The sequence below is a fragment of the Oryctolagus cuniculus genome, chromosome 19 (genome assembly GCF_964237555.1).
Source record: "Oryctolagus cuniculus chromosome 19, mOryCun1.1, whole genome shotgun sequence".
Taxonomy (NCBI): domain Eukaryota; kingdom Metazoa; phylum Chordata; class Mammalia; order Lagomorpha; family Leporidae; genus Oryctolagus; species Oryctolagus cuniculus.
Window position 1 is genome coordinate 11,557,654 of NC_091450.1, and position 16,424 is coordinate 11,574,077.

Here is a 16,424-nt window from a genome sequence, read left to right on the forward strand (position 1 = left end):
TTGTCTCTTCACTCTCCTGACTGTTTCTTTTGCAGTACAGAAACTTCTCAATTTGATGTAATCCCAATAGTTGATTTTGGCTTTGACTGTGCCAATATCTTGAAGGGTTTCTCCAATGTTCTCTAACAACTTGATGGTGTCAGGTCGTAGATTTAGGTCTTTAATCCACGTTGAGTGGATTTTTGTGTAAGGTGTAAGGTAGGGGTCTTGCTTCATGCTTCTGCACGTGGAAATCCAGTTTCCCCAGCACCATTTATTGAATAGACTGTCCTTGCTCCAGGAATTGGTTTTAGATCCTTGATCAAATATAAGTTGGCTGTAGATGTTTGGGTTGATTTCTGGTGTTTCTGTTCTGTTCCATTGGTCTATCCATCTGTTTCTGTACCAGTACCATGCTGTTTTGATTACAACTGCCCTGTAGTATGTCCTGAAATCTGGTATTGTGATGCCTCCGGCTTTGTTTTTGTTGTACAAGATTGCTTAGGTATTCGAGGTCTCTTTTGCCTCCATATGAATTTCATTGTCATTTTTTCTAGATCTGCGAAGAATGTCTTTGGTATCTTGATTGGGATTGCATTGAATCTATAAATTGCTTTTGGGAGAATGGACATTTTGATGATGTTGATTCTTCCAATCCATGAGCATGGAAGATTTTTCCATTTTTTGGTATCCTCTTCTGTTTCTTTCTTTAAGGTTTTGTAATTCTCATCGTAGAGATCTTTAACGTCCTTGGTTAAGTTTATTCCAAGGTATTTGATTGTTTTTGTAGCTATTGTGAATGGGATTGATCTTAGCAGTTCTTTCTCAGTCATGGCATTGCTTGTGTATACAAAGGCTGTTGATTTTTGTGTATTGATTTTATATCCTGCCACTTTGCCAAACTCCTCTATGAGTTCCAATAGTCTCTTAGTAGAGTTCTTTGGATCCCCTAAGTAAAGAATCATATCATCTGCAAAGAGGGATAGTTTGACTTCTTCCTTCTCAATTTGTTTTCCTTTAATTTCTTTTTCTTGTCTGATGGCTCTGGCTAAAACTTCCAGAACTATGTTAAATAGCAGTGGTGAGAGTGGGCATCCCTGTCTGGTGCCAGATCTCAGTGGAAATGCTTCCAACTTTTCCCCATTCAATAGGATGCTGGCTGTGGGCTTTTCATAAATTGCTTTGATTATATTGAGGAATGTTCCTTCTATACCCAATTTGCTTAGAGTTTTCATCATGAAACGGTGTTGAATCTTATCGAATGCTTTCTCTGCATCTATTGAGATAATCATATGGTTTTTCTTCTGCAGTCTGTTAATGTGGTGAATCACATTGATTGATTTGCGAATGTTGAACCATCCCTGCATACCAGGGATAAATCCCACTTGGTCTGGGTGGATGATTTTCCTGATGTGTTGTTGTATTCTATTGGCGAGAATTTTATTGAGGATTTTTGCGTCTATGTTCATCAGGGATATTGGTCTATAATTTTCTTTCAGTGCTGCATCTTTCTCTGGCTTAGGGATTAAGGTGATGCTGGCTTCATAGAAAGAATTTGGGAGGATTCCCTCTTTTTTGATTGTTCTGAATAGTTTGAGAAGAAATGGAGTTAGTTCTTCTTTAAATGTCTGGTAGAATTCAGCAGTGAATCCATCTGGTCCTGGGCTTTTCTTTGTTGGGAGGGCCTTTATTACTGTTTCAATTTCTGTTTCAGTTATGGGTCTATTTAGGTTTTCTATGTCTTCCTGGTTCAATTTAGGTAGATTGCATGGATCCAGGAATTTAACCATTTCTGATAGATTTTCTTGTTTGCTGGCATACAAGTCCTTGTAGTAATTTCTGATGATTCTTTTTATTTCTGTGGTGTCTGTTGTTACGTTTCCTTTTTCATCTCTGATTTTATTGATTTGGATATTTTCTCTTCTTTTTTTAGTTAGTTGGGCCAATGGGGTGTCAATTTTGTTTATTTTTTCAAAAAACCAGCTTCTTGCTTGGCTGATTTTTTGTAATGTTTTTTTTGGATTCAATCCTGTTAATTTCTTCTCTGATTTTAATTATTTCTCTTCTCCTACTAGATTTGGGTTAGGTTTGCTGCAGTTTTTCTAGGTCCTTGAGATGCGCTGAAAGCTCATTTATTTGGTGCCTTTCCAATTTCTTGATATAGGCCCCTATTGCTATAAACTTGCCTCTCAATACTGCTTTTGCCATATCCCATAAGTTTTGATATGTTGTGTTGTTATCCTCATTTACTTCCAGAAAGTTTTTGATTTCTCTTTTGATTTCTTGAATGACCCAATGTTCATTCAGGAGCATGTTGTTCAGTCTCCATGTGTTTGCATACTTTCTGGGGTTTCCTGAGTTGCTAATTTCCAGCTTCATTCCACTGTGGTCTGAGAAGCTGCATGGTATGATTCTAATTCTTTTAAATTTGCTGAGACTTGCTTTATGGCCTAGTATGTGATCAATCCTAGAGAAGGTTCCATGCACTGCTGAGAAGAATGTAAAGTCTTTAGATGTAGGATTGAAAGTTCTGTAGATATCTGTTAGATCCATTTGGGCAATAGTGTCGGTTAAATCTGCTGTTTCCTTGTTGATCTTCTGTCTGGATGATCTGTCTATTTCTGAGAGTGAAGTATTTAAGTCCCCAGTACTATTGTATTGCAATCTAAGTCTCCCTTTAAATCCCTTAACATATCTTTTAAACAGACCAGTGCCCTGTAATTAGGTGCATATACATTGATAATTGTTATATCTTCCTGTTGAATTGAACCCTTAATTATTATATAGTGCCCCTCTTTGTCTCTCTTAAAGTTTTTGTATTAAAGTTTATTTTGTCTGATATTAATATGGCTACACCTGCTTTTTTTTGGTTTCTGTTGGCATGGAATATCTTTTTTCAACCTTTCACTTTCAGTCAACAAATAGTTGGGTGTTGTTCCTTAAGCCAGTCAGCCAGTCTGTGTCTTTTAACTGGACAGTTCAGGCCATTCACGTTTAATGTGACTATTGATACATAGTGATTTTGCCCTGCCATTTTCCAGAGATATTTTCTAGTATATGCTTTGAGCTTCCCATGCTCTTTTACTGGTAGGTGTTCTTTCTTTCCCTTCTTTCATATTGATGGCCGTGTTTCTGTGTTTCTGAGTGTAGCACATCTTTAAGTATCTTTTGCAAGGCCGGACGAGTGGCCACAAAGTCTTTCAATTTCTGTTTGCTATGAAAGGTCTTTATTTCACCTTCATTCACAAATGAGAGTTTAGCAGGATATAATATTCTGGGCTGGCAATTTTTCTCTCTTAGCACCTGTGCTATGTCTCGCCATTCCCTCCTAGCCTGTAGGGTTTCTGATGAGAAGTCTGCTGTGAGTCTGATTGGAGATCCTCTGAGAGTAATCTGACGTTTCTCTCTTGCACATTTTAGGATCTTTTCTTTATGTTTCACTGTGGTGAGTTTAATTACCACGTGTCGTGGTGAGGATCTCTTTTGGTCATGTTTACTGGGGGTTCTATGAGCTTCCTGTACTAGGATGTCTCTGTCCTTCTCCAGACCCAGAAAGTTCTCTGCTAGTATCTCGCTAAAAAGGCCTTCTAATCCTTTCTCTCTCTTCATGCCTTCAGGAACTCCTAGAACCCGAATGTTGGTTTTTTTAATAGTATCCTGTAGATTCCCAACAATATTTTTTAGATTTCTAATTTCCTCTTCTTTTCTTTGGTTTGACTGTATCCTTTCCTGTTCTCTGTCTTCTAAGTCTGATATTCTCTCTTCTGCTTCACCCATTCTGTTTTTAAGGCTCTCTAATGTGTTTGTCATTTGATCTATTGAGCTCTTCATTTCATTTTGATTTCTCTTCACTATCACACTTTCCTGCTCTACTAGTTTCTGCCTTTCATTTTGATTCTTCCTTAAAATTTCATTTTCATGAGAGAGATTCTCAATCCTGTCCAATGAGGATTTCTGTAGTACAAGGATTTGCTTTTGAAAACTTCTAAATGTTCTTATCATAAATTTTTTGAAATCCGTATCTTGCATTTCTTCTATCTCATCATCTTCATAATCTTGGCTTGGGGTGTTTTGTTTATTTGGAGGCATCATAATGTCATCGTTGATCTTGTTCCCTCGATTTCTGTGTTTATTGCTTGGCATGGTTAATTCTGTTTCCCTCACTGTGAGGTTTTTTTTTTTTTTTATTATACTATGTCCATGTTAAGTGTACTGCCTGCTGATGGAGGAGCCTTGGAGGCTTGAGATGGGTGTGGCCTGAGAGCTCTGCTTGGTTCTTCAGGGTTGCAGGTGTGCAAAGGTGACACCCTCAGGTTATGCGTGGTAAATCTCTCTTTATTTATTCATTTATTTATTTTATTTTATTTTAGTTTTTGTTCAGGAGGTAAGTAATACTGCAAGGCTGAGCAGAATGGATGGTATTTAGCTTCGCTGGCTTCTACCCAAAGAGTCCTGCGGACTCCCACTGGGTTGCCTAGGCTACTGAATTGTAGTCTTAACTCTCCCCTTTTATTATGTATATCCCAGCTCTTTGTCTCTTGCTCACCTTTGCAAGGTTGGCAGAGAGTGGAACTTGTCTGTACCAGTATGCCCCCACCTATTTATTTATTTATTTATTTATTTTTCCTTCTCTCCTGTAGTCTGTTGGACTTTCCCGCTTCAAAACCCGCGTCCCTCTAAAATTCTGTCCCCCGTTTCCCTGCCAGTGTCTCCGGTTACTAAGCTCACCTCTGCTTCCAGCGCTGATGTGTGGACTCGGAGCCCTGGGCGTCTCTCCTCTCCCCGCTGGTTTCTTTGTCACATAGACTCCCCTTCCCGCACTGGCGCTCAGACTCTGTGGCTCCCGCGGTTCGGCTTCCGCGTGGTGGGCGACCCTGCTCTCCCAGTAGGTCCTTTGAGTCACAGCAAATAGCTCCGGAAGAGTTTCCTCTGCAATTTTTTGCTGATCCTTTTTCTGAGGCTACCGTAACTCCGCTTTTATTAAACTAAATTTTCCCGGACTATCGGTGCACGCCCTCACTATTCCGCCATCTTGTCCTTCCTTTTATTATAACAACTTGCATAGATCTATGATTAATCAGTTTATTTGTTCTTTCTCTTCTTATAGACTGTAAACTTCATGAGGGCAAGGATCATGTTTGTTTCTTTATCCCTGGCCAACTAACTGATTCACAAAATGTAGCAACTGCTTAATAAACGTAAGTTTAATTCATATGAATGGATAGGATATCCATTCATTGATGTTGAATATCATGTGGTTTATCTGCAAGTAGTTTCCTTCAGGGAAGCTGGTTAATATATATCACCAGAATGGTTACAGATCTGCCAAAGAAACTCATTTGAACATGGGCCTCTGGATCTGACAAGGACAAAGAGGTTGCATTCCATATGCTAATTATGATCAGTGACTAATGCCTTGGTGATTCCTGAGTGTGAATTCAGATTCATGGAGAAGAGTTATGGATAAGTTAGGGTACTTGGGATGGTAGTAGCACTGTGCTTTTAAACTTTTTCATTGATGATGGCATCTTTCCATTTGTCTGACACCTCGTTAATCCTTCCCTAAAAATGTGCCTTTCTCTCTTCCTCTCTCTCTCTAAATTTATGGTCAACATGACATGGGTGGCAAAGACCTGTCCTTCACTGAGGAGGGCTATCAGGTGCACCCCAGGCTGGTGATGATCGTGCTGAACAAGGACTAGGAATGGGAAACGGTGGGCATCCTTCATGCAGAATGCAGGGAGGGAAGACAGTGTGGGCAATGGAGGGGTTCACACCACCGCTTTTCACAAAGCACTTCTTGTGGTGCTGCTGCAGACTCCATCTCACAGCCAAGGGTTCTGCCTGGAACAAGGCAGACTAAGTATTGTAAGGTGCAAGTTGGAATGCTTTCCCCGGATGAACTGTGATAGTTGTGTGTTAATATTCCTGTTGGTTCTCAAATTCCAGTAGGAAATATCCTTGAAGGATTTAGAATAATTTAAAGACAGTCACTCTGGTTCACAATATCATAGTACAAACGCTGACAGCATATCAGTTTGCCTAGACTGCAGAATTGTGTACCACAATCACTGTTGCCAAATGGATGAAGCTCCTTTGTTGTCATTTACTTAGTATTTTACTTTACGTAAATGAATTTTCAAAGCTTAAGTGTGTCAATTCTGTAAGTCATAGGTTAGAGAGGGGTGGGTTTATAATGCTTATAAAGCATATTTTCTGGTATGTATGCAAAATGTGAAACGTCAGTGTGCCAAAAAAATCATGTAGCATGTAAACTGTGTGCTGAGTCAGAGAAGGGAGACGTCTCTTTATCGACATCCTGAATGTGGTGTTCGTGTCTGAAACAGTTACACTGCTTCTCCTGTAATGCAGCTGATTAGACGTGACAGTCTCACAGAAGAGTGGAAGAAAAGGGACTGAAAAGCAGGTCTAGTATTGTTATTTTGTCTTTGACAAGCAATGCCTGAACTGTAAATTCTAGTTTCTTGAGATTTATCTTCACTTTGCAACTCAAATGGAAGCCTGTAGAGGGTAGAAAGATACAGGATGTTTTGTGGGAGACATAATATAATTAACTAGCACCAGGAAAATGTACAATGCTCACAGAAGCATTGGTTTCAGGGAGACAGTGGCAGATTCCTAGAAGGGAACAGTGAGGAGGAAGTTCAGGAAAAATGTGTGCTGCTTCCAGTAGCTACAAGATACAAATTCCTTCAAGTGCATGTGAAAAAATGCATCATAGTAGGCTTCACTCTGGAGCATAAAACAACTCTCAGTATATATAAGAAGATGTGAATGATGTATAATGCATTCTTTGACCATACAGCATTAGAAAAATAGTGAATATAAAAACAGATCTAGAAAAATCAAGAAATGTTTGCAAATTGCTACACATTTCTGTCGCTCCCCACTCATGGAGGAACGACACTGGACCCTGTGCTGTTCTTTTTCCCTGGCCCTTCCCGGGTTTGCTGCTGTCCCCCCACCTCTGTGGAGGGGCGGCACCCCCGCCACTTCCCCGCTTCCGCTGAGGAGCGGCACACCACTGGCCGGCTCTCTCAGGGGTTCCTCAGGTGTTCCTTCTGCATGTTGTCTCTCTCCTCCTTTATAGTCCTCTTCCACCAATCCCAACTCTGCTGGCGTTCTCTCCTCAAGCGCTGAGCATGCTGCTCTCCTCCAATCAGGAGCAGGATCAGCTCCTGCAGCTTGTTAGTCGAATTGGTGAGGCAGCTGTGTGGAAGTTGTTTATTCCCTCTCAGCGCCATATGGTGGGAGATCAGATGCATAGAATTAGTCTTAGCAGTTCCAGTAATTTAGTCTAGTCTCAGTTGCTCCCCACAATTTCTAAATAAACAATGGTCATAGAAAAAAATCAGAAAGACATTACAAGGTATTTTGAGCAGAATGATGAAAACATAAAATACCAAAATCTGAGGAAAAGAACTTAAGGCATGCTAAGAGAAGTCCGTGGCTTTAAATACCTACAATAAGAAAAGGAAATTGCAAAGTCTAGCTTCTACATCAACAGTCTAGAGAAAGAACAAGTATACCCAAATGAAGTAGAAAGAAATAGTGACTATAAAAATGAAAATGAACACAGTAGCATACAAGCCATAGAAAATCAACAAAGCCAAAGTCTAGTTCTTTCATAAGATTAATAAAATTCACAATACCTATGATAATGTTCACACAAAAGAGAGAAAATGCAAATGACCAATATTAAAAATTCAAGAGTGGATATCACCACAGACATTACTGATCCTGCAGACATTAAAACAACAAAAAAGATTATGTAAAAAAACTAGACAACAAATTCAACAGTGTAGATAGATTGGGTAAATTCGTTGAAAAAAAGGAATTTTTCCAAAATGACAAAAGATAAATTTGACCATCTGAATAGTTCTGTATTTGCTAGAAAGTTGAATGTATGACTAAAATCTGTTCCATTTATAAAAAGAAAAAAGAAAAATTCTTGGCCTAGATGGTTTCACTGTGAATTCTTTGAAATACTTAAAAAAAGAACAAACATCAGGCTACCCAACGTTATTCAATATGTTACTAATCATAGTCCAACTATATATATATATAAAACATATATATATATTTAACAGGCAGAGTGGACAGTGAGAGAGACAGAGAAAGGTCTTCCTTTTGCTGTTGGTTCACCCTCCAATGGCTGACGCGGCTGGTGCGCTGCAGCCGGTGCACTGCGCTGATCCGAAGGCAGGAGCCATGTGCTTCTCCTGGTCTCCAATGGGGTGCAGAGCCCAAGCACTTGGGCCATCCTCCACTGCACTCCCGGGCCATAGCAGAGAGCTGGCCTGGAAGAGGGGCAGCCGGGACAGAATCCGGCGCCCTGACTGGGACTAGAGCACGGTGTGCCGGTGCCGCTAAGTGGAGGATTAGTCTATTGAGCCACAGCACTGGCTCCAACAGCATGGATAAGTGGAGTTTATCTTAGGAATATAAGATTGGTTGAATATTCAAAAATAATTCAATGTAATTATCATATTAACAGAATAAAGGAGAAAATTTTGCAGTTATCTGTCTATAAATGCAGAAAAAGCATTTGGCAGAATCCAACATCCATTCACAATAAAGAACGTAGATTCCTTAATATGACAGAAGAGTATTTAATTTGATGAGCAATGAAAATAGTTCCACAAATATATTCTTGAATTATTCTTTATAATTCTTATTTATCTTTCTTTCTTTAAATGGCAGGGAGACACAGAAAGAGGGAGAGAGAGAAACTTCTTATCAGCTGATTGACTTTGCAAATGCCTGCAAGAGCCAGGGCTCTGCCAGACCAAAGCCAAGATGCAGACATTCAATCCAGGTCTCCGTGAGTTGGAGGGATGCAGATATTTAAATATTTGAGCCATTATCGTCACCTGCTGCCTCCTTGCGTGTGCAGTAGCAGCATATGAAATTGGGCACTCGAAAAGGAAGTGGATGTCCCAAGAAGTGTCTTTTTTTCAATATGTTTTTATTTAAGGTATACAAGTTTTATGTACCAAGGGAAAGATTAACATACTATGTGGGGCCTTTGGGTGCAGCAGTTAAGATCTGGTTGGGACAGCTACACCCATATCAGAGTACTTGAGTTTGAGTCCTAGATGCATTCCTGATTCCAATTTCCTGTTAGTGCACGTATTTGGGAGGCCCCAAGTGATGAACCAAGTTGTTGGTTTCCTATGACCCTTGTGAGAGACCTGGACTGAGTTCCTGGCTGCAGTCTGCCAGGCCATGGCCATTGTAGCCATGTGGGATTGTACTGGTGGCACACACTCTCACCCTTTCCTATCTGTCTGTATTCCAAATTATTAAAATTTAAAACACAAAATGCTGTATATATTTTCCTCACACATATACAAAAATATTTTCTTTCAGTAAAAGTTTTTATGCCATATTTTACAGAGGAAACATTAAAGTATTATATAAACATTTCACAAGAAAATTTTATTATCTCACAGAATATATAATATTTCTTTCAAGTGTGTAAACATTAATTCTTTTAAAACTCGATCTTGATTTAGGTTTGACTTCTCATTAGACATTAGATAAAGGTTCTGTAAGATCCAGATCCAAGTTCAGCAATATCTGGAAAGAAAAATAAATTTTATGTCAAAGACTTCATAGTTAAATAAGTCAGTATAAAAATGAAAACTTTATCACTGTTGAAGAAAAAAATATAACTACAGTACAAAATTACTATTGTACATGTTATTTGCCCATAGTTGCACATGGAATTAGGTACTATTGTGAGTTAAGTTTCAGAGCTTCTAATTTTCTCATTCTTCACCAATTTATTAGGCAACCATTTGCTGAAAAGTGGAACTACATAATGAAGATGATACAGTCCATCCCTCCATAATAGATTAGTACACATGACAGGAATGGAGTAGAGTGCTGCTAGAACACATATTAGGAACATGTGTCCTGTTTTCATAATATTGCAGGATTTTTGTGGAGGTTACATAACGCTGATAACTGCAGGACAAGAAAAAATTATGCCAGAAGGAGGGAGAAGCAGAATAGTTGCAAAAAACTAGACATGAAGAAGACGACTGTGGAATTATAAATAGTGTAGTCTGGCTTGACAAGAATTTGGCTGTTTTTATTTCATGCCCAGAAATGTGGAATTTCCTGGGAGGTGAAAGGTAAACCAGTGATAAGGGAAATGACTAGAGAAGTTAAATGCCATCTATCAAGTAACAGCTTATGAACTGTTAACTGCTTGGTTAAGTATTTCCAGATGAGTTGGGATTTTTTTTCTTACTGTGTCACTACTATACACCTGAAAACCTGATGGTGCCATAGTTTAGTTTTCTTTGAATAGTTTCAGTATGCAGGCTAACAATGTCAGATGGATGGCAGAAGTCAAGAAAGTGTAGAGACAGAAAAGTTGCTGAGACTTTTTGAGATTTTTAAAAAACTATATAGCATGATGACTAAGGAATAAATATATTACTCATTTTGAATGTTTGTTTTTACATGTTTTATTAGATGCATATAAGAAGTTCACCCTAGCATCTATTAACCAAACATTGGATAATGATGTCATTTCCTGCTTATAGTTTATTTCAGAGGCCAATTACTCTAAATTTAATTGGCACATTTTGGCAACATACCTCATCTAGGTCTCTACTTAAATCGGTTTGCATCTCCTCCAGCATCTGAAACAAGTTAAATATAAGTTATCATTGGAATGAGATATTATAAAATGTGACCTTTAAATAATACTATGACTAACTTGCGGATGCCTTAAATAATTTCATAAATAAAGATGGTAGAATAGCAATAGTGAGGCCTGTTCTAGGCTGCATAAACTGATCAGAAAAAGTGGAGAAGGTACACTCAGGGAAAACTTCAGTGGAAGATCCTGCGAAAGCAGTGGAAATGGCATGGACCTCAGTGAAGGGACAAACGTGCAGCAGTGACATGGAGCAGAGAGTCTGAACACAACGAAGTACACAACAGCCCACTCTGGTGAGCAAGGTGAGTTCAGACTGCACTGGCTCACACCACTGTTGATACAGCTGGAGGGAGAGATTAGTAGATTGCACCATGATTGGGTCTGACCCGGAACCCTCAGGGGAGCTGGGCAACTGCTCACCAAGAGGGAGGAAAAAGAAAGAAGTGTGTTTCCCTCTCTCCATTTCTTCCCCTTCCACTCCAGGGAAAAGACTGACATCATTTTGGACATAAACAGGAGAAGCTGCTCTAGCTCTTCCGTGCACACCCAACATCTTAACAGGGACTGTTGGCAGAGGCAACCACAGCAGTTTGAGTCAGTTGGTGGGGCCTGTCCCCACCTTGTCATCAGGGAAACAACAGCTCTACTGTACACTCTGAGTAGTGGGCAGAGAGGGGGAGCCATCTCCACCAAAGGGAAGTGCCCCATCCCCTCTTGTACCCACCCAGTACAATTGTGAAAGGAGTAGGGCTGCAGCCAGTGGGTACTGTGCATGCTTGTGATCCAGGAATTTTACCAGAAGGAAAAATCCACATTCCTCAATGACTTTGAGTCTGGCTGGGGGGATCAGACTCATTCCGCCCAGGTGAAACACATACAGCCGGTGGCTCTGGGAACCCCCCAGTTTTTCTATGGACCATACAGGCTAGGGGGGTGGAGTGGACTCTTGCACTGTTTGACCATGGGATCCCTGGGTGCTGAGGCTGTGAAAACACTGTAACTGGGGCCAGCACTGTGGTGCAGTGGGTTAAAGCCCTAGCCCGAAGCCCTGGTATCCCATATGGGCACTGGTTCTAGTCCCGGCTGCTCCTCTTCTGATACAGCTCTCTGCTGTGGCCTGGGAAAGCACAGAAGATGGCCCAAGTGCTTGGGCCCCTGCACCTGTGTGGGAGACCCAGAAAAAGCTCCTGGCTCCTGGCTCCTGGCTCCGGATTGGTACAGCTCCGGCCGTTGCAGCCATCTGGGGAGTGAACCAGTGGATGGAAGACCTCTCTCCCTGTAACTCTTTCAAATAAATAAAATAAGTAAAAAAAAAAAAGAAAAAGAAAACCACTGTGACTACATGAGGGGGACAGGGTGTAGCTGGGGTTCAGGGCAAGCTCTGTGCAGAGCCACACGATTGGAACAACTTGGTTGCTGGAGCAGCTCGTTGCATCCATAACCAAAAACTCACAGGGAGGACTCCACAGATTATTCACGACAGTTTGTGTTGAGCAAACTGTTGACTAACACACAGTCATTGCTCAGCTTAAAGGAGGGGAGGTGAGGGAGTGATCACACTAACAGACGTGACCCCCTCCCACCTTTGGTTAGTAAGAGCAGAGCTACCACCCTCAATCTGAGTGTTACCCTGGATACTTGCTCCACTCCAGAGCACTTACCAGGGTCCCCTGTACACACCCACCACATACCTCTCACATTCAGGGAAAGCACTGACATTCCCCCAAGCCACAGAGGCACAGCTCAAAGATAAAAGCCATCAGAGGGGGAAAAAAATTAACTCCACAAATGCCAAAAAATAAATGCAGAAATTCAAGAAACAAGGATAAGGAAGACACCATGACCTCCAGAAAGGAACACAACATTTCAATATTAGAATGTGAAGATGAAGAGATTGATGAAATGTCAGAAATGGAATTTTAAAAGATAATTATAGGATTACTCAAAAGCAGAAGCAAATTCAGGAACTAGAGAAAACCATACATGACATGAAAGAAAGTTTTTCTCATGAAATTGAGATTTTAAAGAGAAATAAAAAAAATTAGAAATAAAGAATTCAATAGATCAAATGAAATGTAGTGGAAAGCCTTAACAGCGGATTTGGGGAGGCAGCAAAAAGACTATTCAAACTAGAAGATAAATCGTTGGAAGTCCTACAGTCAGACCAAAAACCATAAGAACAAACCAACAACAACAAAACCTAAGAAGAAAATAGAAAATTTAGTATCAGTGTTGGAGATTTATGGGATACTACCAAATAACAAAACATATGGGTCTTAGGAGTTCCTGAAGGTGTGGAAAGAGAGAATGGACTTGAAGGCCTACTTAGTGAAATAATTACAGAAAATCTCCCCAGTTTGTAGAAAGAAAGGGATGCCCAAGTAGAGGAAGCACATAGAACTCCTAACAGACATGACAAGAAAAGATTTTCATGACACATTGTAGTAAAACTCTCCACAGTGAAACAATAAAGAAAACATTGCAGAATATGCAGGAGAGAAATGCCAGATTACTTTCATAGTATTTTTAGACTGTAGTTGACTTCTCATTAAAAAACCATACAAGGTGGAAAGGCATGGTGAAATATAGTCCAAATCCTAAAAGAAAAAAGAAAACTAGAATACTGTATCCTACTAAATTATCATTTATGAATGAAGGTGAAATAAAGGCCTTCCACAACAAACAGAAAGTGAAAGAATTTTTCTCCACTCATCTAGCCTTACAAACAATGCTAAAGGATGCATTACACACTGAAACACAGAAGGATAGCCACCATTATGAAAGAATGGTAAGGCAGAAAATCCCACAGTACAAATACACAAGAAATCCAAAGTAAAAACAGGAATATTTAAGGAAAAATGGCAGGGCCAACTCATTATTTATCATTCCAATTTTAGTATATGTGCTGCCAAAGTGAGCACTCATTATTTATCAATAGTCACCTTGAAGGTATATGGCCTCAACTCTCCAGTTAAAAGAATCAGACTGGCTTAATGGATTAAAAAGCAAGACCCATCTATTTTCTGCTCACAAGAAATACATGTCATCAACAAAGATACATGTAGAGTGAAAGTGAAAGGATGAGCTGCCGCCACAGCTCAACAGGCTAATCCTCCGCCTTGCAGTGCTGGCACACCGGGTTCTAGTCCCGGTCAGGGCGCCAGATTCTGTCCCGGTTGCCCCTCTTCCAGGCCAGCTCTCTGCTGTGGCCAGGGAGTGCAGTGGAGGATGGCCCAAGTGCTTGGGCCCTGTACCCCATGGGAGACCAGGAGAAGCACCTGGCTCCTGCCTTCGGATCAGCGCGTGCGCCGGCCGCAGCGCGCCGGCCGTGACGGCCTTTGGAGGGTGAACCAACGGCAAAGGAAGACCTTTCTCTCTGTCTCTCTCTCTCTATCCACTCTGCCTGTCAAAAAAAAAAAAAGAAAAGAAAAAAAATAAAGTGAAAGGATGGAAAAAGATATACTAACAGAATATCTTTGCTAACAGAAACCAAAAAGAGCTGTTGCCACCCTAATATCAGACAAAATAGACTTTAACATAAAAACTGTTAAAAGAGATGAACAAGGGCACTATGTAATATTAAGGATCAATTCAACAGGAAGATGCGACTGTAAGAAATATATACATACTTAAAAAATACAAGGCGCCTGGCTGCCTGGCTATTTAAAAGAAATGTTAATGGATCTAAAGTGAGACAAAGACTGCAACACATAGTAACAGGGAACCAGTACCCCACTTTTAGCAATGGACACATAAACCAGACAGAAAATCAGCAAAGAAACAACAGAGTTAATTGACGGTATAGACCAAATTGACCTAACAAATATCTACAGAACATTTCACCCCACAGTGGCAGACTGTGCATTCTTCTCATCAGTGCATGGAACATTCTCTAGAATAGAGCATATGCTAAGCCATAAAGCAAGTGTCAATAAGTTCAAAAAATTGAAATAATACCATGTGTCTTTTCTGGCCACAATGGAATAAAGCTGGAAATCAACAACTCAAGAATCTCTAGATCATATGCAAACAGATTGGAACTGAACAACATGTTCCTGAATGAATTGTGAGTCATAGAAGAAATGAAGAGAGAAATAAAAAGATTTCTGAAAACAAATGAATACATCATATAAAAAATGGGATATAACAAAAGGAGTGTTAAGAGGGAAGGTTATAGCAATCGGTGCCTATGTGAAGAAATTGGAAAGGTACCAAATAAATGAGCTATCAGTGCATCTCAAGGACCTAAAAACCAAGCCAAACCTAAATTAGTAGGAGAAAAGAAATAATTAAAATTAGAGAGCAAATAAAATTGAAACAAAAATACAAAAAAATGGTGAAATGAAGAACTAGTCTTTTGAAAAAATAAAATTAATACACCATTGACACAATTAACCAAAAATAAATAAATAAAAGAGGGAGAAGACCCAAATCAATAAAATTAGAGGTGAAAAAGAAATGTAACAACAAATCCCAATGAAATAAGAATCATCAGGAATTACTACAAAGAGCTGTATGCCAACAAATTAGGAAATCTAGTAAAAGTGGATAGATTCCTAGACACATACAATCTACCAAAATTGAGTCATTAAGACATATAAAGTCATCATTTAACATTAGCCAGATATACTTTGCATTACAGAGATCCTGAAAACACCATCAAAACTATAATTCAGTGTGCATCAATTAAATAGCAAAAATACAAATCGAAAACTAGTTGCCATGAGTCTTTATTTTTTGTTTGAACAAATGTTGAATTGTTTTGTAATTTCCCCCAGTCAAAAAATGGACAAGGCATAAAGCAAATGTCTTAAACTGGGTCAGCTGGGTTTTACCAGCTTCACAATTGATATATTTTGTCACTGTGGGATCCATTTCTACATACCCAGAAGTGAACGTATACCATGAATGAAATTGTGTGTTTATACTTGATGTTTCCTGTTACACCTTTGTTGGAGCGGGGCACAATGTGCAGTTTTACGCAGGATTCTGAGATGGAAGAAGAGAACTGATTTTGTTTGATGGTAGTTGGAATTGATAGTTGCCACCTTAATCATTAGTCATCCAAGTGATAGCAAGATAGGTGAACTTCATTTTACAAATCCAAATATTTGCTTCATCTAATTACTTAACATTGTACATTTTCCTGGCAGTAAACATATTTAGCAAATGTTGTGGTAAAACTGCTTTATTAATAAGAAACAATTAAGGATATACTGTTACTGAAGAAAAGATCCAAGAATTATAACTTAACAAAACTTGATCTTCTTTGTTGCTACAGGTTTAATATATAAAAATGTTTATCTTGAAATCCTTCAAACAGTAAACATCCGTCTGTTGTTAAAAGTTTATATGTCGGCCGGCGCCGCGACTCACTAGGCTAATCCTCCGCCTAGTGGCGCCGGCATACCTGGTTCTAGTCCCGGTCGGGGCGCTGGATTCTGTCCCGGTTGCCCCTCTTCCAAGCCAGCTCTCTGCTATGGCCCGGGAGTGCAGTGAAGGATGGCCCAAGTCCTTGGGCCCTGAACCCCATGGGAGACCAGGATAAGTACCTGGCTCCTGCCATTGGATCAGCGCACTGGCCGCGGCGGCCATTGGAGGGTGAACCAATGGCAAAAGGAAGACCTTTCTCTCTGTCTCTCTCTCTCTCACTGTCCACTCTGCCTGTCAAAAAAATTTAAAAAAAAAATTAAAAAAAAAAGTTTATATGTCAATCACTCACTAATGATTTCAGGGGACTAATGGT

The 16,424-nt window shown here is 39.8% G+C and overlaps 2 protein-coding genes across 3 annotated transcripts in view; one reads left to right on the plus strand and one right to left on the minus strand.

Moving 5' to 3' along the window:
- LOC100338196 (transport and Golgi organization protein 1 homolog) overlaps positions 1-16,424 on the plus strand; it is an 85,572-nt gene that overhangs the window by 15,557 nt on the left and 53,591 nt on the right. The gene's annotated exons all lie outside the window — the stretch shown is intronic.
- Positions 8,675-16,424, minus strand: part of LOC138843238 (ankyrin repeat domain-containing protein 26-like) — a 36,998-nt gene continuing 29,248 nt past the window's right edge. The window contains exons 9-10 of the mRNA XM_070064699.1: positions 10,614-10,658; positions 8,675-9,582 (exon numbers count right to left, since the gene is read on the minus strand). Of these exons, the coding sequence (XP_069920800.1) occupies positions 9,532-9,582; positions 10,614-10,658 (96 nt within the window). The 3' untranslated portion in view covers positions 8,675-9,531. The remainder of the gene's footprint in view (positions 9,583-10,613; positions 10,659-16,424) is intronic.